A 23,776-nucleotide genomic window follows, 5' to 3' on the forward strand; every position below is an offset into this window, starting at 1 on the left:
CTCATTAATCACTTAAAAATTATTTTATTCATAAAAATAAAACTACTTGATGAATATACAGGATATTTAGGATACAATATACAGGATATTTAGGATACAATATTTTTGTTTTGTCACAGGTATATATAATGTACATATCTGTGACAAAACAAAAATTTTGTATTCATGAAGTAGTTTTATCTTTATAAAATAATTTTTAAGTGATTGACGAGAATTTGTAGGCATTACAACATAAATATTGTATGAATTATTATTGAGTTATCTCACTTGTTTTCTTGAATATTTTTCCCCCTTCAAAATGGCAGGTGAGACAGTCACTCCTCAGATACTCATAAAATTTGATTTTCTCATTTAAAAATAAAACTACTTGATCAATTTATGTGATGTTTGGAAGATGATATTTTGGTCTTCTCATGGGTACGTATACCTTACAGATTTTTCTTTTTGCTTTTTTTTATATACATAAGAATAATTCTAGACAAGAACCAACAAAATTTCTACTTGCACACATAAAAATAAAATACTCATAAACAATACAATATAATAAAACATACAAACAAGCTGTTTATGTTTATTAAAATAAGTAAACATAAACTGCTTTTTTGTAGTCAAATAGAAGCCATAGGTTCCTTTTTTCATAGCTTACTAAACAAATGTAGGGGAGGCCACCACTCTTTTTCCAAGGATTATTCAACTTAACCTTGATCTTCATCCTTTAATGCTGAGTGCTTAGCAAGGAGACATCAAGTAGCATTTTATAAGTCTTTTGTATGACTAGATGGAGGATTGAACTCTGGTCTTCCAGGACCATTACATTAAATGATTTTTTTTTTTTTAAATGAAGAAAAATGAGAAAAAGAGGTTAAGGAAAAATTTTATTTCTTTTTTTTATTTTTCTTACCTTGCTGTAGTTTGAAGAATTCTTCCGAGTTTTGACTGTTCATCAACTTTATCCGTATGTTCACCAGATTCCGTGAAAAAGCTTAAAGAAAAAAAAAAATTCAAATGAAATACTTTTGAGCTAAAATGATGCACTATTTTGCATACGACAGTAAGATTGAAAGTAAATTTTATGAATATATATTTCATACACATTTAAACAAATATAAACTGATGCTAAATAATTGAGAAACCAGAATTGAAATGTTGCTAAACTGAATTGTCAGAGATGTAGGGAGAGAGAAAGAGCGAGATATGTGGAAGCAAAGCGGAAGTATGGCTCAGCTAATGGGAATAACCAAAAGCAGCCGATCATGAAACGTTAAACTGCTACAAGAAAATTATAATTCTAAACAGGAAAAGCATGAAAATACAATAAATAAAATCACAAATATATATCTCACCCAATCCCAACCCTAAACCTCATCTGTATGATTAAAATGTTTTATTTTTACAATTTATAAAAACACTAGCAAGGCTACCCGGCGTTGCTCGGGACCGTATAAACAATGAAAAAACAAAATCAGATATTGAACATATGTTTTATTCTTAGGGGAGAGGAATCTTTCATCTCAAGTTTTAGCGTTACAAACAAGCATTTGTCTTTTATATATATAGATAATGACAGGTTTTTTGGGGCCCCCCCCCTCGAAGATAACTGATCAGTTGACCAACTTCTAGTGGTCCGTTTGACGTGAAATTTCGATATTTGTCATCCGGGTGATGGGGCTTCGATATGATACCAAATTTGTCAAGTTTGGTTCCGTCTTTAAAAAGTTTTAGCGTTACAAACAAACATACATACATACACACAGACGTTTGGCTTTTATATATATAGAAGATATATAGAAGAAGTAATCCTTCATAGATTCGTATCAGCTAAAAACAGACGGCGTGTTCGTTAAAAATTGAGGAATGCTCTGCCGAACTTTTCCGGTTATATTGGTCAGCTGCAAGCAAGCCTGAGCCAAGTTTGTGGAAATCATGGGTCAGTAAATGCAGAAGCATCCTTTTTTTGATCCTGAAACACAAAACCTTATAAAATAATCTATCGACAGATGCTATTTAGAATCATGAATTCAATATGAAACTTACATAAGTTTTCAATTTCATAAAAATCAATAATTAATATATGCACACCCTCCTCATATTCAGGTTAACATCTGTTCTACATGCAGGCATGTGTTGGATGGCTTTGAGAAATTGACTTTGAAACTAACCTATCTCTGACCGGGTCTTTATCCCTCTTTCTCTTAAAATCCATTCATTTCACTTTCTTCCCATATTTTCCATGGTCTTTTCTGCCAACTGACCCTGCTACCCCAACTATTCTACATCCATTTAAAACTCTGATCTATTCTTTCAATGTAACCAACTGTTGAAGTCTACTCTTCAACACATCTCCCTATACTGCCCAGATTTGGTCTTCCTCTGAGGTCATCAGATCTAAGCCTGTCTTTAAGACTCACATTACATATCCATCAGATCCTCATATCATTTCTCTCCATGCAACATATCTCTGGCCAGGTCTTTATGTATCCCTCTTTCTCTCAAATTCATTTTCATCACTTCTTTCCATATTTTCCTTGGTTGTTCCCTGTAAACTAATGCTACTACCTCAACTGTTCTACATCTAATGCAAGAACTCTTATCCATTCTTTTAGGGTGGCCATACTATTAAAATTTTCTATTCTGCCCACATCTCCCTGCATTTGATCTTCCTCTGAGGTCATCAGATCTAAGCCTGTGTTTAAGACATGTTACACATTCATCACATCATTTCATATCATTTCTCTCCGTGCAATACATGTCCCCAACCCTCACTGGCGAAGTTTCATTTGTATACATCACACTATGTATAGCTGGTGAATAATAGCAGGGATAAAATAACAGTAGGAAGTCCGAATGGAGAGAGGTGTTATAAAAAAAAATTTTTTTTTTATAAAAGCGGTTGTAGGCTGGAAGGCTCAAATCCGTGATGCGAAGGCAGAAAAGAAAGTGAAAGAAAATCTGACATCTTACCAATGCTCCATGATGTGACCAGAAGTCAAAAGCGTTAAAATTTAACGTAGTCAATCCAACTAATACGATGACTTGCAAAAATGGCTACTCAAAAAAAAAAGCAACCCCTCCTTGTAGAAAACTGCCGAGTTTAGGGTGAAGGAATTAATGTTTTTCGATATTTGTCATCCGAAGGGTTGAGCTTTAAAATGATACCAATCTCATGAGGATCTGTCACCTCTGTCGAAAGTTTTTGCTAGACATACCAACACACACATTTTGCCCTTTATATGTATAGACTAGCAGAGGGGGGGGGGTACCCGGCATGGCCCGGGTGTTTGGAGGTGTGTGTTAAAAAAAAAAAAAAACCTTGGCCGGGTGTTTGGAGGTGTAAAAGAAAAAAAAGTTTTAGTCGGAAGGTAGGATTGAACCCTGAAACCTTGACGTGAAGATGGAAATGAAAGGGAAAAAAGCCAGACACCTAACCATCTCGGTCACGAGGGGAGAGGAATTGATAAGCGTGTTAAGTTAAGGTTTATAAAGTAAAATATACAGGTGCGAGGAAGTGGTGTGATGTTTGACCTAGTTTTGCGCTGCAAGCCAGTTACTGTTTCCCCTGCCCTATCATTTGCTTTTTGAAGACGCAGCGATGGAAAAATAGCTGGTAAAAGTCGGGCAAATTAAATACACACGAGACCCCCCATTCTTAAGTCATAGATATCACGATTTAGACATGATATAAAAAGTTTTAAGGAGCAAGACGACTGAGAAGGCTGACGAAAAAAACCTCTGGGCCACGGCGACATACAACGGAAACACGTTTGAATTTATTTATTAAGGTATTGACAGGTGGCTGCAATCAAAGTTAACTCTGCTGCTTCTATTTGACCTAATTAATGAGGTCAAATAGAAGTTACGCAGTTAACTTTTGCTGCGAGGTCGTATTTGGGTTTGTTTACCCAACTTTGACTGGGTTTTTCCCCAAAAGATGTTGGAGAGGGGGAAACCAGCTCTCCATTGTCCAGATTGAATAGCAATTGTCTGATATAAGAGGAGTTCGTCCCCACATTGATCAAAGCTGATTGCTTCTGGACGTTTCCTGGCGCGATATCGAGAAAACTTCCGTTTGAATTTAATTTCACTTTATTTATACTAAAAAGCAGGACAAACAGTCGACAGAGCAAAATAGCACGAATCTCATAAAAGTCAACGTAAATAAATGTAGAGGCAACCCGCATTCCCAAATCGTAGATATTATTATCTAGGGGCTATATAAACAGTTCTAAGCGATCGTAACCCCCCGGGAGCGTGTGCGAAAGAAGCCTTTGCGAGACATACACGAAATGGTCACACACGTTTTGCCTTTTATATATATAGACTAGCGGGGGAACCCGGCGTTGTCCGGGTGTGGCTACCCGGGTGTTTGTGTCGGGGGAGGGGGGGGGTAAAATAAAAAAAAAGTTTTGGTAGGTAAGTATGAAGGATCGAACCCGGACCCTTGAGGCAAATTTGGAAATTAAAGTGTGAGAAAAAACGTATGACGCTAACCACTGGGCCACCACGAAATACTAACGGAAACACGTTTGAATTTATTTAAGTATTTAGAACTGGCAGGTGCCCGTTTTAATGACTTAATGAGGTCAACTTTGACTGCGGGGCAGCTTTTATTTACTGCGGGAATGCTTTTTTATTTTATTTTTTGTTTCCCCAAGATGTTGGGGATGGGGGGGGGAAACCAGCTCCTCATAACAAGGGGATTGTCCAAATTGAATAGCAATTGTCTGATATAAGGAGAAACTCCACAGTGATCAAAGCTGATTGCTTTCGGATATTTCTGGCGACCGCTTTTATTATATGAAAAAGCTTAATGCACATGCGGCGATCAAAAATTGTCAAATATTTATCTTTTCAAAGTCGGGCAAATTAAATAGACATGCGACCCTGGTTGTTAATTCGTAGATATTATCATTTAGGCGTGATATAAAAAGTTTCAAGTTGTGAGGCGACCAATCGGTTCTCGGAAAGAAGCCTTTCTTGGACATACACGAAAACGCATCCACACACAAACATTTTCGCTTTTATATATATAGACTAGCGGGGGGGGGGGGGGGGAGAGTACCTGGCGTTGCCCGAGTGTTTGGAGGTGTGTGTGGTTGTTAATGAAAACCTAAGAATAAGCGAAGTAAAAAAAGAAAACAGAAAAACGAACGTTAAAACTTATCTGAAAAATATAGTGTAGGGGAGGGGGGCGGGGTAATCAAAACAAAAAACACAAAAAAAAAACTAACGTAAGACAAACTAATGATATTAAATGTAAAAATTGGAAAAACAAAAACAAAAAAGAAAACAGAAAAACGAACGTTAAAACTTCTAAAAAATATCCCCCCCCCCAAAAAAAAAACATGTGAAAAATGACTTAAATAAGCCTGTTTCGATATTAAAATTTAAAAAATCGGTGGGTTACCCAGATGTTTTTGGGTGTGTGTGGTCGGTTGGGGGTGGGGGGGTGTTAATGAAAACCTAAGAATAAGCGAAATAAAAAAAACCCAGAAAAACGAACGTTACGTGAAAAATGGCTTAAATAAACCTGCTTAAATATTTAAATTTAAAAAATCGAAAAAAAAAAAAACAAGACATCTCACACCACAATTCGAACCCAAAGCATTTAGATAATGACCCAACGCTCTAACCAACTGAGCTAACATGCTGTACATGAAATTGTGTCAGTTCTTCAAATATTTAAACTAAATCAGGTTATGACGTCATCTGACGCATGCGTAGAACCGATTTCGTCATAAGAGGACACACATTTTGCCTTTTACATATATAGACTAGTGGGGGGGGGGTACCCGACGATGCCCGGGTGTTTTTAGGTAAATCAAACCGCCGAGTTTTGGTAGGTAGGTAGGATCGAACCCGAAGCCCTGCGGTGAAGTTGGAAAATAAAATGTGAAAAAAACATGGCACGTTAACCACTCGCCCAGCAAGAAAGAGTTACTGAAAGATGTCTGAATTTATTTAAGTAGGAAGAGAATTGACAGGTGCCCGCACCTAATGACTTAATAAGGTCAAGTGGAAATCGTGGAGTTAACATTTTCTGCGAGCATTACGATGACATAAGCAATAGCTAGTCAACAGTTAACATTTTTTGCGGGACAGTTTTTAATGAGATCAAGAACCCAATTTATTTGTTTTTACCCAACTTTGGGGAAAACAAGCTCCCCGTTTATTAGGGCAGTGTCCAGATGAAAGCAATTGTCTAATATGACACTAAAAATCGCTTTCCGGAGACCACTCAGAACTGCTGATTCAAATCCAGTTTCGCTTTTTATACTGAAAAGCGAAAGATACACGCGGCGATCTAAAAATCTAGGAAAAATAGCGCATGAAAATCGGACAAATTAAATACACATGCGACCCCCGTTAACTCTTAGATATTATCATTTAGACGTGATATAAAACGTTTTAAGAAGGAATCAGCCGCCCGAGAAGTTCAGCAAAAAAAGCCCTTTACAGACATACACAAAAAACAAACATACATACATACATACACACACACACACACACACATTTTCGTTTTATATTTATAGACTAGCATGGCTACCTGGCATTCTGCCAAAAAAAACTTCTCCAATTAAAATAGCAAACTGCCTGTGCAACCGCAAAAAAATTATAAAATAGCCGCATCAGGCAGTATCGAACCTGTAACGCAAAAGAAAAGGAGGTGAAAAAAGCTAATGTGCTAGCTGTCATGGCTGCGATGACTTATGATGTCATGATAGGTCGAAAAAAACGTCTCTTTTTAAATTACATTCAAATTGCTAAACGTATGACTTGCAAAAATCTTGTCACAAAAAGTGACCACTCTTTGCAAAAACAGCCTAGTTGACCAGCACAGAATTAATCATTTTGGCCAATTTTGACATATATTTCATCCGAGAGATTGATCTTTTTAATGATACCAATTTTGTCACAGTGCTATGTGTCTGTCAAAAGTATTTGGCAGACATATAAATATACACAGACAAACTAACACATATTTTCCTTTTATATATTAGACTAGGCATGGCTACTCGGCATTGCCCATGGTGGAGAGAGAGGTGGTATACTAAGGCTAACGAGCAACCGACCCCAAGAAAAAAAAAAACATCTTAACAATTTTTGTTTCAGTCAAAATAGCAGCGAGTACCCGTGCGAGCACAAAAAAAAAGTAGCCTCAGTAGCTAGGTTCAAACTTGTAACGCGAAAGAAGAAAAGGTGAAAAAAGCAAACACATTAGCCGTCTTGCCCAGGGCGACTTTATGACATCACAAACCTTTGAAATACATTGAGATTGCTAGGCGTGAATGATTTGCAAAAATTGCTGATGCAAAAACTGAATCCTCCTTGAAAAAAATAGCCCAGTTGATGGTCAAAGAATTAATGTTTTTGGCCACATTTTTTATATTTGTCATTCGAAAGATCGATCTTTCTAACAATACCAATTTTGTCAGTGTTCATTACACTTGTCAAAAGTTTTTGGCAGGCATACAAACACACACAAACAGATACACACTAACACACATTTTGCCTTTTATATGATAAACCAGCGGGGGGTCCTCAGCATTGCCCGGGTGTGGAGAGTTGTTATAAGAGTATTGAGTAATGGAGAGAACAAAACAAAAAAAAAAAAAAAAAAAAAAAAATAGCAGCGAATACCCATGCGAGCGCAAAAAAAATATATATAGCTCAACAAGCCAGGCTTGAACTTGAAATTCTAAGAGGAAATGGAAATTTTTATTTTTTATTTTATTACAGATAATTTTGAACCTCAATAATAATGAAGAATGTTGTATTTTTGCTGTGTTTAAAAAAATAACAGCACAGATGAATTAAAATCTAATATATCTTTATTGTTTATGATGATTGGTTGGTTGTTAGGAGAGAGATGTATGCACAAGAATTCAGCCAGTTAATTCTTCTCGGGGGCCCCAATTTAAAACCAACACAATATCCATTTTGGATTGTTATTATATTACCATTTGTGATCACCTCAAACACACCCTTAGGACTGCATAATCACTGTAAGTACATCCCAAGTAAATTTCATTTGGCAATGGTTGTTTCAATGAATTTACCCGACTTTGGTGCGATTTAATTGCACCTGTGCATACTTGTTGCCGAAAATAACCTTGCATTTAACTTATCTTTTTGACAATTGATTATGTTTGTTTTCTGCCTATATCTGGTGTATCATGTTCATTACATTTTATTAATTCAAATTGCCTTTTGTACATCTGATAATTATTTTTTGTTGTTATTTCTTCCGTCTTTGGTAGGTGCGACACACAAACTCGATTAATATCAATTTTAAGATTAATAGATGTAATTTGTATCATTCTATATATTGCTTGCTTGTAAATAAAATGGGCATGGTGAAAGTCAGCTATGAGTATCCACATTTCTTCCACTACTTTCTGCTTGAAAGACAAATAAGGAGATTTCAGACTTCCTCAACATCAGCAAAAGGATGATAGAAAAAGTCAGAAAGAAGCTGAAAGATTCAAGATTCGACTACATAGTGACGTCAGAGAGAAAAACATTATCAATGACTTGATACTGACAAAACAGTGGAGTTTTTCTCTTAAGTTCATGAGATCAACAATAAATCCAACAAGTTGATATGTGCCGTTACAAGGGAGAAAAGCATAATTGAAAAACTCATCAGACCACAACCGACTTTTGAAGAGTAAAACCCTGGATTGATAAGGATAATTCCAACTAGGTTGAATATGAGACCGCAAGACAGTATCCTATCATACAAGTTGGAATATCTGGCTATCAGAGATCTTTGTCGACCACTTAACTTGACATCTTCACTTCCAGCTCTCTTGACTGCAACCCTTTCGATGTTTTGGTGAACGCAATGGAAAATGACTATATAATTAGGACAATAGACAAGGAGAGCTAACTCCTTTTGTTTCAAGCAGAATTATCTCCTCATTTTTATCTGTTATGCAAGTTTTCCCAGGGAAATGCAAAAATGGGATGAAACGGATTCTGGCAGGCACGAATGAAAGAATGACCGAACTTGGATAAATGAAGATGGAGATATATTGCTTATGTCACCCATCTGGTACTGGCTAGGCTCACATTGCTTGAATTCAATGAGCTAATGAGAACCGTTGTGTCAACGTGATTGTGCCATGTATTGTCTAACAGGAGTAATAAAGTTTCTTCTGGCACTGCAAATTTTTTTTTAAAGTAATTCTTTTCTCTCTTATAGTGATTTTCTCCACCTCTTCCCATCTCATATTTACATTCTGAGCTGTGATCGATCTATGCTTCCTTAATCAATAGCAGCATCAGAGAGAAAACAGATGATTGATAATAGAATGCAGGAGTTTGTTGCTCATTCAGATCATCAACAATGCACCGAGCATATCAATGTGTGAGAAAGGCTTGAAAAACCCATTAAGCTGGTGCACAATTAAAAGCCTCATGCCAGACTTATGGTTCTTGCAGAGAGGCACTTAAAATAGAGAAGGTGTATCAAAGCATTGCTTCAGCCAACATCAAATCTGGGATTGTTACAATATGAGTTGCCAGCTGCGTAACTAAACAACTAAGGTTGACAGCTGCTGGGTTAAAAGATTAAATCAACTGTCACCTGGGATATGTTGAATTAAGAATTTCAGTGACTATAACTTCTGTTCTTTCTTTTTGATATGTATTCATGTTTTTCTCTTTTCTATTTTTGTCACCACTAGAGAGAAGATTGGCAGTTAAAATTTCGATTTTGTTTGTGGTGAGTTATGCAAGGCCGAGCTCTGCTGACTTTGGAGTTATGTTTCTTCAGAAACAGATGTAAAAATAAATATTTTTTTATATATAAAAGATATCTTGTTTGCTCCTTTTATAAAAATGTTCAACTTCAGCATGACTGTCACAACCCAGATAATTAATTCTTTGGAGAGAATTAATGACACCCAAAACCTGCCAAGCCTACAGAATGGATCAACACTTTATTTAAAAGAAGATGTGCTCAGCATTTCCTACCATGGAGCTGGTAGAGCCGTACGAGGATGAAAAGATTATTTTCAAGAGATGGCATGACCCCTGCCCACTCCAACCCACAAATGAGTTACAGTGGGTCTTATCCCTAAAATAGCGATATGTTGTGTGAGGAGATAACAGCCCTTCCAGAAATATCCCCATGGTGCAGAAACACCATTATACTCCTTGGTAAACGATCAGATGCATGATCAGATGCATGAGGATATAGGCCACGTTTCATACATTCGTGCTTGAGACAGTCATTATAAACCCGTAATTCTAAGCAATTCATATTAATTACTTGTTCGATACACTAGCCAAAGAGGTACTAAATGTAGTCGAAAAGTCTTATCTCTTTCATGAACATTCAGTCTGTGTAAAGGTTAAAGTACACTAAATAGCCCCACTTTTTGCAACAAGTATGAATAATGAATGACATAACTACGTACCTTCCAGTGTTCATGCCGGGACTGTCATCATGGCCAGAATTTTGAAGAAGAGGCTGCCTGGCAGCTGCATCTGTAGAATCATCACCCTTTAATTGGAAAGTAAAAGAGTCTTTAAATTTGTTTGTAAAATAGAAACCATTAAAATGCATATAAGTAACTAGAAACAAAATACCATGGATTGAACTAAGGTTAGATTGTGCAAATAAGGAAAATGGTAAGTTTGCAAAGCTAGTTGAATATAAAAAAAGGAAAGATACAGATTAAATGGTATTACTGTTTTTGTTCTAATTAATTATTCCAGTTTTTAACTTAACAGAGATGGGAACAGGAGAAAGAGAGGGAGAGAGAAAGTGAGTGACAGATGGCAAAAGAAAGAGAGAATGAGTGACAGATGGCAAGAGCAAGGTTCTACCCCCCTCCTTCCTGTTGTAAAACAAAAAACCTTATCTTTAGTTTGCAATAAAATTATACCTCTGAAGGCGATTTAGTGGATAGTACTAATTTAATGGTCAATTTGTAGCAAAGTACACCTAATAAAACCACATCTAATAGACCTAAAATGTATAGAATTTATATTCCGTAGCCCCCCCCCCTCACACACTAAGTGGTGATACTTCTACAGAATTGGAACCAAACTATTTTTTTTTTTAATGCTAACTAACCTAACCCAAGTTTTAGGTCTAGTCCAGCAAAGTGTTTGGTTTGGTTCAAATTCTGTAGAAGCACCAATTTATGGTTAAATAAAATGGCACATTTGTGTGTGTGTGTGTGTGTGTGTGTGTTAATGTATGTATGTATGTATGTATGTGTGCATAAATATTCAACCAATAAACTCTTTAACTACTGATCACATAACACTGAAATCAACAGGAAATAGTGATCATACACCAAGGATGGTTTATAATGAGTGAAATTTGTTTGGATGAAAGAATAACATGTACAGAAATATATCACAACTTGAAATGCAAAATGTTGATTTCAACTTGCCGACATATTTTTATTACTTTCTGTGCATGCCCAAATTCATTTCTTTAAGTATTTTAATATTAAACCTTTAACTATTTTTCAATAGCTGCACTGATAGAGAATGTGGCTGAAATGCTAAATATTTTGGTTTCAATTCTAGCTGATGGCACCAAGGTTGTTTTTTTGTAAACTTTTGAAATCAGCACTATATATTAGAGCCACTATATTGTTTAATAGAGAATTGACTTTGTAATAATACTTCATGAATTAAAATATATTTAAGTGTATTTTGCGACCTGATGAAATAATTTATGCGGATTATAAAATATTACAAAATATACCAGAGAAAAAAAAAACTTGAAATAATAAGTATCACTATTACTCGTTTCATTCTTTTAAAAAACAAAATAAAAGATTAAAGTTTGATAAGTTTGCAGAATAAAGATTATGCTATTTTGTAAAATAGGATTTTCAAATTAAATCAATTTTTATATCTTTTGTTTATCGAATTTTTAAGTGAAAGTGCAAAATAGTTACAAAACACCCCCTCCCACATGTTAAGAATGGCTTTCTAAATAACGTTACTATTTCAGAACAGTCTGTATTCTGTGTAAGTAACTAAATATCAAATTATCTTCATATTATATAATAATTATGAAACAACTTCATGTTTGTCGTCTATACAATAATATTTTGTTTATTTGCCCTTAACTGACGATGCAACAAGAAAATGCAACGAAATATTAGAAACTACTTAAGAAAGTAAGGTGCTTATTTAGAATATAACACATTTAAACAAAAACTAAATTGCAAAAAAATCTTTACAATATATGTAACTATCACAAAACGAAGTCATATTCCCCAAATCACGTCAATTATGATCAAGTAGTTTTTTTGCTTTTTTTCACATAGAAAATCATTAACGATTTTTAGTGATTTTCCGAATTGAGTTGTCTCCCTTTAAAAAACACTAGCATGGATGCCCGGCGTTTCCCAGGTGTTTGGAGGAGTGTGTTGAGCAACAAAAAAACAATAAATAAATAATGTTGTGGGCAGGCAGGCTCAAATCTGTATCGTGAAGGAGGAAAAGAATGTGAAAAAAAAATCAAAAAACAAAACATGTCTTTGCTGTAAACAAGTCCGCTTTTTAAAATTCTGAGTACTTAGGAGGTACTGTGCTATTTTTTAACAGTATTTTCAAGTTAAATTCAAGTTTGATAGTATCTTGCATTTATTAAATTGTTAGGTGAAATTACAGAATAGTTACAAAAACGCCCTCCCTATGCTAAGAATGGGTTTCTATATAATTTCAGAACTGTACTTTCTCTGTATAAGTAGCAAAATTTGTTAATAGTTGAAAATTTAAATTATTTTAAAGGAAATATAGATACAAAATTAGTCAAAACAATAAGAGCATTTATTTGTTAACCACTTTATCATTTTGTTTATATTATAAAACTAACAGAACCTGTTAACCGGCACTGCCCAGTGGTAAAATGCACCTCCCCGCATAAAAATTTAAAATATGGCTGTTGTTTTTGTCATTTGCCAACCCCAAACCTCATGTTAAAAATGGCTTTCAGAATAGACACCCGATTTTGTGCCTGGGGGTAGGGTTGTCACAAAATTTGCTGGAAGGTTCAGGGTATTTTTCAGGGTATGGTTCAGTTCAGGGTAAAGCATTTTAGCTGGCAAGACTGGAGTTATGGTGACAAAAAACTATTGAATCCTGTAGTCATCTGTTTGTTACCAAGTATAAATATAAAAGGAGTACCCACTTTTGTTTTGGGGGGTTGGTGCACATCAAATCGATTATTAATGCCTGTTAGAATTCTCATATTTACTTCCTCACCTTTCTTTCTTTTTTTTGCAAAATAACGTGATCAAGTGAGATTAAAATTAATGACATCCTCACATGTGTAATAATATCATGATGTAATTTTATCCATTTATAGTTTGTGTATATAAACAAACATGGAAACATAAATCGAATCGGAAACCCGAAAACCAAATGAAACGAAATATTATCCCGTGCGTCCCTAGAAATACTATTGCGGTATCTTTATTAATAAAATAAAAAGGTTAATTTAAATTAATTGTTAACCACATCTTAACATGTGAAATAATAACGTGATTTAATTTTAGCAAATTATAGATTGTGAAGCAGTTATAATGTAAACATGTGAAATTAAAAAAAAAAAAAAATCGAATTGGAAACGCGAAAACAAAAATGAGACAAAATGTTTTTCTCAAGCGTCCCTAATAACTGTTTAGTACAAACAAATTACTGTCTCATTATCTTTATTACTAAAATAAAATATAATTAATAATTATTTGTCACTGTAAATGAAATAAATGTAAACAACAATTAAAAAATGAAACTCCAATTTCTGTTTGTTAAAAAAAAAAACAAGTAATATATTTAGCAATAAAACAAGTAATAAAAAACAAGTAATATATTTCGTAGTGATAAGGATGGTATTTATTATAAATGTAGTGCGAATCATTTTTTTTTTTTTCGAGATTACAAAGTTTATAATCAGGGTATTTAATATGCAATGATTCTACTCAGGAAAGCCATGTTTGCGTCAATCTCTGTAGCGTTATTTTTTGACTGATGATTCAGTTAATCCGGAATGTCCGAATATGTAGATGTCAACCAATGAGATTTTGAGGAATGGTAGGAGGGAGAAATAATTATTTGAGTAGTGGTAAAGCATTAAGAGTATGCGATGTGTAAGAAATGACTAAGTCAGCTAATGACGGCTAAACCCAGGAAAGTAGGAAAAAGTATGAATGCACTCAGTGTAGAATGGGGTCGTAAGAGGACTTGATCGAAGAGGGGGAAAAATTTGAACTACTACTACTGTAGGTTAGGACAGTGATGAAGATGGCGCTCCTAGGAATAAATGTAATGTTTTAATATCACAAAATAATGTCTATGAAATGGTGTCTTACAGTTAAATAAGGTAATGCCTAATAGCGTAAATATAAATTTTTATGTGCAATCTGTTGTAAAACTACAGTATTTTGGTTCAGAGGGGAAAAACTGCGCCTCTTATTATATACAAGATGACCCAATTTATGTTTGTGATGACCTAATATGTGATTAGCAATTTAGGTGCTTATTAAGATAGAGTTGACAGATCAATCTTTTTAAATATGCCGTTTTAAGCAAACACAACAGTACTTCATTGCCATGTTGAAAATAGTAATATATCTAAAAATTACTAAAATTCATTGAGTAGAAAATTATTTATAGTTGAAAGTAATTTTGATACTTGCACAGTTTAATCAAGGCATTAAAAATTGAAAATATTGAAAAAAAAGTTATATTGTATGTACTCATTATGGAATGAAGTTTTCATGAAAAAAATTACTTAATTTTATCAAGTAGTTTTTTTTTGTTACAGCGAAAAATCAAATTTTAATAAGATCGATCATGTTATTGCCATTTGCATATTTCCGGAGACAAGGAGGGGGTTCCTTTAAACGAAAAAAGTGATTAGCAAATGACAAAACAAAAAAGGGATTAAAAAAAAGGACAGAGAAACACTGTAAAATAAGTGAAAAAACTAAAATTTTTATTTAGGTGTTTTTCCTGGCCCTCTTGCAGTTTAAGTAAATCAAAATATGAGGAATATACGGGGGACATATTTAAGAGTACACCGTCTGTAAGAATGTCATTTGATTGGCTATTCAAAATAACATAATTGTAAAAAAAAATTTTTTTTAATTAAAATGAAGCAATATTGAAATTGACATAAAATTAAATTAAAACAATATTAGAAAACAAAATATATTTTATTAACTGATTTTTATTAAATACAGAAATTTTTTATTGAATGATTTTTATCAAATACAGAAATTTTTTATTGAATGATTTTTATCAAATACAGAAATTTTTTATTAAATGATTTTTATTAAATACACAAACAAAAAAACATAATTACAAATGATGTTCTCAGATACATAATAATGAGGAAATACCTTACTCCTTTTCTCTTTCTGCCACACTTCCAACAAATGTAGATTGAACATAATTATATTTTTTGTAATTATTAATTAATAACTAAACAATAATTAAATTCTTTAACAATAAATTTAAAAAATAATTATTTTGCAATAATTACGTCAATTTCAATAGCCAATCAAATGATATTCTTATTCTTACAGGCGGTGTAGCCCCAAATATGTCCCAGTATTTTCCTCGTATTTTGGTTTACTTAAATTGTAAGAGGGACTTTTTTTGCTCATGTTTCAAAATAACCTTGTTAAATTTTGACAAACTTAAAGCGATCATTGGAGTTATCTCCCCTGGTTCCTCCCTCCTCAGCCACGAAAAACAAGATGGCTGCAACACGATCAATCTCATTAAAGTTTGATTTTCCTATGTAAAAAAAAAAAAAAAAAAAAAAGAAAAAAAAAAGAGCTACTTATTAAGTGATTTTTTTTGTATGGAAACTTTATTCCGTAACGATACGTACAATATAACTTTTTTTCAATATTTTAATTTTTAAGTCCTGATTAAACTGTACAAGTACCATAATTTTTATGGAATATTGGGCAAAACAGCATTTTTCGTAGAAGTGAACACCTTGAAAATTGCGTATACAAAGGATATACTTATCTCCCTTTTCACCAGTTTAATGGTGACATTTTATTTTAACCCATAGTGATAAACTATTTTTTATTTTACTAAAAACACAATAGATTAATAGCAGTTGTTCTACTCAATGAATTTTCATATTTTTTAATATACAGTGTAACTCGGATATAAGAGAGTTGTCGGAACAGGGGAAAGGGCTTTTGGGCTAGTTTAGTTTAGGTAAGTATGGAAACACTTTACATGCAGAACACTTAATTTATTTAAGTTGTAAACATAAAAAACACAGACAAAAATACATTTTCAATCAGTTTTCACAAATAATTCAGTCCAAAATGACTTTTTCTTAAAAAAGTCATTTTTGATTGTACGTAAATTTCTTTGTTAACATCATAAACACTTTCATACAGTCCGTAAATCGTTTTCAACGCGTCATCAGGATTATTGCTTTTTGCTTCAAAGTATTTCAAGAGTTTTTTTGTTTTTTTTTGCTTCAAAGTATTTCAAGAGTTTCAAGCACATTCAATGCAGCCAGAGAATTTGGCACTGGTTTGTCACTTTCAGAAACTCCAGAACTTACGTCTTCACCACCATCATCATCTTCGTCAAAATCTTGATCATCCGATTTTATTAGCAATAACACATAAAAAAATTGAAATGGCCTAAAATGTTTCAATAATGGCATACATAGAAAGAGTTTGATAAGCTAAGAAAGAATTAAAAAAAAAATTTCTTAATCCGATTAAAATTAAGGAAGTTATGACTACTTTTGTGCCTTGCATGTTTAAATAGTTTCTCTCTTTAAGACATTTTTTTCGTCACGTTTTTTACACTACTTTTTCAGTAAAAACGTTATACTTCTGTTAAAACACAAGATTAAGCAATGAAATTTGCCATATAGGTGTATTTTTGTACAAGGAATCAGAATATGCTACTGAAAATCTCCAGAAATTAATGGTTTCCAAATCTGCAATAAATGCACATATGCTGCAATACCATAAAAATGCCATGTATCCATTAAAAGAAAAGAAAAGTTAGAACTCAAAAACTGAATTGTAATGCATTTCATGCACAAAAAAACTGAAATCTAAATCTAGGACTGTTTAAAAATGAATATATTGCAATATTTCTTTGGTATTATTGTAGATTAATACCTTCTGTTACCTCTCCCCATCTGGCCATCTCTCCAAAATATGTGATTTTACCTTTAAAGACGACTAGCCTGGATGCCCAGTATTGCCCGGGTGTTTGAAGGTGTGTGTTAAGCAAAAAAAAAAAAAAAAAAAAAAAGTGGTAGTAGGCAGGCAGGCAGCTCGAACCCGTACCACGAATGAGGAAAAAAAACGTGACATCTTTGCTATTGCACCCATCGACAAACCAGAAGTGATACATGTTTAAATTAAGCCTAGTCAGTCGAAAAGAGGGAATGACTTTCGAAAATATCGTCGAAAAAAGCAACCTCTACTTGTAGAAAATTGCCCAGTTGAAGGTGATCGAATTAATGTTTTTAGCCAATTTTTCGATATTTGCCATTGGGTTGAGCTTCAAAACGATACCGATCTCATGAAAATCCGTTGCCTCTGGCGAAAGTTTTAGGCAGACATACAAACATACATTTAAACAAACAGGTGAGATTGATATTATAGATTACATGTGAATGCCTTGAAAAACTTTAATGAAAAATAGACAAAAATTATTTTAGAATTTAATGTAAAATGATTTTCTATTTTGAATCATTCTAACATTTTAAGGCAGTTAACCCTATTATTTTTCTATTGTAGATAAATCTTGGGCATCTTTTCTAAAAGGTGATTATGTGTGGTTTTAAGAGAGTCTTTGTGCAATTATGAGAAGGTGGGGAGGTTGCCACTCTGACTGGGTTAATGATAGGGCTAAGGGAAATTATGTATGAACATCCTGAAGACTTGATAGAAACAAAACAAAAACAATTTTAGAATTTAGAGTAGGGATTGGTTTCACATAAATTTAATGTAAAATAATTCACCATTTTGAGATCATTCTAGCGTTTTAGGACAGTTGACCAATTTATGGGAGATTAATCATATGCACTTTTCTTTAAGGAAAGGTCTTCTTTTTTACACTTATATGGAAGAGGAATTTTGTTTGGTGGGGAGCTCTGCCACTCGGACTTAGTGTTATTGCTAGGGCTAAGGCTTGCCACTCATACCTAGGGTTAGACATAGGATTAAGTTGTTATTTAAAACAAGTGATGTCACTTTAACAGAAAATGTAATGTTTGGAACAGTATTGAGCATTTTTGTCCCACCTATTTAAATATTTAAAAAAAAAAATTATTTTGCTAAAGCTGACAAATTGTTCACAAATTTTGAATGAATTTTATTTTTATTTTTAATTACATTTCACGTCTTTTTCTACCATTTTCATTTATTAACTGAGCACCTCCTACAAATATTTAAATATTGATTTTGCATTTTTTTTCTTCTTTGGTAGTCGGATAATTTAGTTTCTATTTGATGATAATCCACTGAAAACATTTTTAAAAAGATGAAAATTAAAAAAAAATATAGAAGGGCTGTACCGCTTGTATATGTGAACAAAAAAAAAAAAAAAAAAAAAAAAAAAAATCATATTTCCAGTGTGCATATTTGGTTGTTCAAAGCAAAACACAATATTTAAAAAATTTCACCACTATCCAAATTTTTTAAATATTTATGTGGTTCATAACAAAATAGCTCTAACTAAACATGTAAGAAATTTTTTTTATAATCAGATTTTCAATTTAAAAAAAAATTTGTTCTGGAATAAAAATCAATAATAATAATAATAATAATAAAAAAGTCTGTTTACAGCCATGCATCGCTGCTGCTGATGATGCTATTACTAATACTACAGTCTACATTCAAACTCAAAACAATTTTTTTTCCAGATATTTTTTTAAATGGATACTTACCATGAGAGAAAACAGTGTACAATTATTCTTTTAACAGATAAACATAGTAAAAAGATTGTTTTATTTAACAGTGGGTGTCCAAAGAAAATTTTTCATACTCATCATGCTGAAATCTTTTTTTTTTTTTTTTTAACACAAAAAAAAAAAAAAAATGAGTTGTCAAATGTATTTCAAACACTCAAAACTATTAAAAGTGACATCTCTTCTGGCTAGTTTCCAAATATGAAAAAATTCTTAATACAAACGCGGTACATTACAAAATCTTACCGAAAATGTTTTATGATGTTCACATTTTTATAACTTTATTTGCTTAAAACTCTAAAAAACATACGTTATTAGTTATTAATTTATTTGAAAGTATATTCATTCCCTAACAAATTGGTATTTTGAAGACTTAAAGTACTTTGGTTTTAAAAATATTACTATTTTAGCAGAAGCCCCTTGAAATCTGATTATCCAAAGTGTTTTATTGTCCATGAGTATTGCTAATCTTATAACGTGTGATGTCCATGCCAGTCAGTTATCCATAACATTGCGTAATGTCATCAAAGCTGCTAAATTCATCAAAATCTGTTTGCTCCATGCCTGATTGGTGGAGAAACTTGATCATTTTTGTTGAGTATTTCTTCCACTTCAGCCTATGATTCAATGACAAAGTCGGCCTTTTTAAAACAATTTTGAATTGTTGACAATTTGACCATAAAAAGTGTTTGTTTCATTATGCACATGGCCTTCAAAACAGTGATCTGCTTGGCCACTTTGGACAGTGACACTGGCGGTGTAGCATCGATCGCTGCAATTTGCATTTGAACAAGTTCTCAACAAGTTCTTTAAATGAACGAATGAGGTCTGATGGCATAAGCAACAATTTAACAGATTTGTAGCCGCCAGTAAGTTATAACAAGTTGCATTGTCCAAAAACAGAATAATCTTTCAATTTTGAGCAATCATTTTTCGATTAAGCATTTTCATAACGTCAGTAAACAGCTGACAGTCATTCAGGCTTTACGATTAGCGAAGTAAGAAAACAGAAGAGTTTAGACATTTTTAAAGCAGTATGGTTTTGCCAACTTACCAACAACTACAGCTTGCTTTTCACTTCAGTCCATGTTTGTGAACTGAAGCATCCTGAGTCTATCTTTGGGAACTTTTATCCCATTTGACTGTTCATCGCCGGCAAATCGCAAAGATCCAGACAGCATGGCTTTGTAGAAAAGTCCCGTTTCACACAGTTCCAAACATCTTTTGGATCATATCCATGAAAAAGATGCGGCAAAACGTTTGGCAGAACCATGATCTGCTGACGTTGATTTGCCATGAAATTTTTTGAACAAAACGTTATTGGCCTGCTTCCAGAGCATAAGCCAGCTATTGCTCCGTTCAAAATTAATTTCTAAATTTATGGCCAGCTGTGAAGCTTTCTGCCTAATGATGTGATCGGTGACGGTAGCTCCATGAGCACATGCTTGCATAAATCATTGTGTGTTTCGTGAACATCTTTGTGAATGGATTGGCACTTTCATTTGCGATTAGTGTTTCCGTTCATTTGCATGCAAGATCTGAGATCATCTTCTTTCTTGAGAATTTTTGCTTCTGTTTAATAACTGATTCCGTACTTTTTAGCTGCAGCAACCAGTTTGAGTTTCTTCACTTTGACATCGTCAATGAGCTTCAACTGTTCTGAACTTTCCATGGAGATTCCGACATCACTAATTGCAATGATTGCAAGCAAAGGGTTTTTCAGTGGCCAAATTAACAAATTACTGACTCAGCAGAACAGTGAGTAAAGTGAAAGTGCTGTCCAGATAAATGCAACAACAATCAAAGTTGGCAAAAAAGCGGGCGACGCTACCTTTAGACACATAAAGCAAAATCATAAGGTGGTGTCTCCTACAGACACAGACTGGACACACACTGTCTCTAGACTAGTCAAGATTAAGTCATTGAACTTCTACTCTCTCTCTAACTCACTGACTGATTTACGACATCACACCGTAACTGAACACGGACTCTCATATTGGGAAGAACTGGACCAGAAAAAATGTCTCATATCTAGGTTTCTCTTATATCCGGGTCTAATCTATATACATTAACACAGATGTTTTTTTAGAGGATGTAACCTAAAAGAAAAAAAAAAGTACCTCCACCTGAAATTATCCGGGCACTATTTTATCAATAGTTGTGCATCTATGCTACCGCGCCAAAATGATTATTATTTAGAAAACAATTCTTAATATGGGGAGGGGAGATGCTTTGTAGCTATTCTGTATTTTAATACATAAAAATATTGTAAAAAGTGAATTTAACTTGAAAATACTATTAAAAAAATAAGATAGTAACAGATGCATAAGCACCATTTTATCAATAGATTTTTTATAAAAACGCTATAACTTTTTGATTGGTTTTATTAGATATGTACGGCAGACTGCTCCTGCTGTTTGTCATATAGAAACAATGGATAAAGTTGCTTGAATCAGCCGAATCGGACAATTTAGTTGTGCCAGATTTTGATCATACATAAGCACGGCTACAGAGAGAGTAGCTAGTAACCATGACAGCGTGACATCATTACCAGATCAACATGTAGGTAAAGGTGCCTAAAGTTTCCGGTGTTCAACCACGTGACCATAAAAAATATTTTTCATTGCCTTAGATTGTGGCTGTGGTAATTTTGTGAAGGTAGTTCAAGTGTGCATGTCTTTTATTCCCCTAAAGAGAAAAAAACAATTCTCCATTTGGATAATTATTATAATTGCACAATTGGGACAATTTTAATCTAACAAAATATAACAGTAAGTGAACTTGTTTTTGAACTTTTATTCCTATTGAAAGAAATCAAATATTTCATTATATTTATTTTTTTAAACTGCAAAACAAACAATTTTTATATGAGAATATTTTTGAGTCCGTTCTTTTAATAATAAATAAAACTTTTCATCGAGTATTTCCAAATATTTTAAAGTTAGAAGCATTTTTCACAACAGTTTTTTTGTTTTGTTTTTGTTGTTGCTTTTTTGTTTTTTAACTAAAACGATCGATGAATTAAATATTTTAGTACCAGGCGTAATTTATTTCTTTGAAATATATTTAAAACTTAAAAGTTTTTGTTTGTTTGTTTTATAACATTTTATCTGTAAATAATTTACATGACTGAAATGGGAAATGAAATAGAAAATTCTCTATTCTATCCCGAGACATACGAACACAAATTCATCTAAAAAATTTATTAACTAATCAGTTTTAATTAAAGTTTTGATATGAACTAAAAATAAAGAATACTTTTAGTTACATTTTAGTTAACTTATTTTCTTGTTTATCTTGTAAATAAATATTGTTTGGTATTTGTGCTGAGTATGTACCATGCTGAAATAACATTTAGAAAGCCATTCTTAAACTATTCTGCACTTACACCTAACAATTTAATGAAAAAAAAAAAAAAAGATACCATAAAATTTAACTTGAAAATCCTATCTCAAAGATAGCATGGCGCATACACTGCACAAGTACCATTATTATTATTATTATTATTATTACAATAACAATAAGAAGAAAAAAAGGTACTTCATGAGGAACGTGGACCCTGCGTAAACAGGTTGTAATTTAATGGTTGCTCCCTAAAAAGCACATATGGAAAAGGTTTTCATTGGTTTATTTAATCACAAAAACTTTTTTGAAGGTACTACTTGGGGCAAAAAAAAAAAGCCAAAAGCATTATTTGAATACGTATGAAAAAATAAATGTAAAAAAAAATAAAAATATTTAGTGTGGGAAATATAATAAAAATAAATTAAAATAAAGTAAAAACAAGCATGAAATAAAAGTATGAATCAAATTTAATTAGAAAAATAAAATACATACTCGATTACAAAAAAAGTGTACGAGATATATACAAAAAAAGTGAAAGAAAACCTCAGGGAGCAACCATTACATTAAAACACGTTCACGCAGGGTCCATGTTCCCCATGAAGTGGAAAAAAAAAAAAAAAAAAAAAAAAAAAAGTGTAGAGGACATCGACTGATGCCACACCAACTAGTTGTGAAGGGTCAGGAAGGATGTTAAGTCTGAGGTGGGAGAGTACTAACCAAACCTTCACTGGAAGTGTGCAGTTCAAATCTTATACCTTAGGGAGGCATTTTGTCACCCAAACCCCAGGAAACACTAATAGCTGATGCCAACGAGAAGACAATGGCAAACAGCTGTTGCGATAAGATGCAATCATCTGCACAAGTGGTCAAGAGGTGGAGAACACTGGAAATATGGGGGGACTTGTTATCACTTGGTCTCCAATGAATACCACAGGTTACTGCCAGTGAGCGATCACTGATGATGGCCTATGAAACGAGTGAAATAATAATGTTCCCTCCCAAATTCACCACCACTCTAATTAAATATCGTACATGCTTACTATATTTTCTTAGTTTTTAACCAATGTTCACGTTATGGTATTATCGTCTTTTTAGTAGTTATGTGAACTTCATTTTCGTATTCATGTATTCTGCACTATGATATGATTTGAACTTCATTTCTGTAATTCTGCACTGATATGAAGATGAAGACTATAGCGGAGTATAGGATGCCTAACAATGTAACTGATGAAAATATGCTACACATTTTGATGGGAAAACATGAACAGAGAAGAACTGAAAACACAAAATTTTAAATATAATTTCTGTATTAAAAGTAATAGTTATTCAAATATTTCAACATATAATCTTATGGGGAAAATCCAGCTCCCCAATAAGGGGCACTCTGGATAAGAACAAAAATAAAAATTGTCCTTGTCATGAAGGATTTCTCCTCCACCGGCCGAAGACAGAAAAGGTGAATTGTAGCATCAGAACATATAC

At 33.2% G+C, this 23,776-nt stretch overlaps 1 protein-coding gene across 1 annotated transcript in view; it reads right to left on the reverse strand.

Moving 5' to 3' along the window:
* Positions 1-23,776, reverse strand: part of LOC145268242 (ragulator complex protein LAMTOR1-like) — a 39,241-nt gene that overhangs the window by 11,752 nt on the left and 3,713 nt on the right. Inside the window, exons 2-3 of the mRNA XM_080123568.1 lie at positions 10,425-10,510; positions 902-982 (exon numbers count right to left, since the gene is read on the reverse strand). Coding sequence (XP_079979694.1) covers positions 902-982; positions 10,425-10,510 — 167 coding nt within the window. The remainder of the gene's footprint in view (positions 1-901; positions 983-10,424; positions 10,511-23,776) is intronic.

This window comes from Euprymna scolopes, chromosome 43, assembly GCF_053919585.1.
Source record: "Euprymna scolopes isolate OS-2025 chromosome 43, ASM5391958v1, whole genome shotgun sequence".
NCBI classification, from domain to species: Eukaryota; Metazoa; Mollusca; class Cephalopoda; order Sepiida; family Sepiolidae; genus Euprymna; species Euprymna scolopes.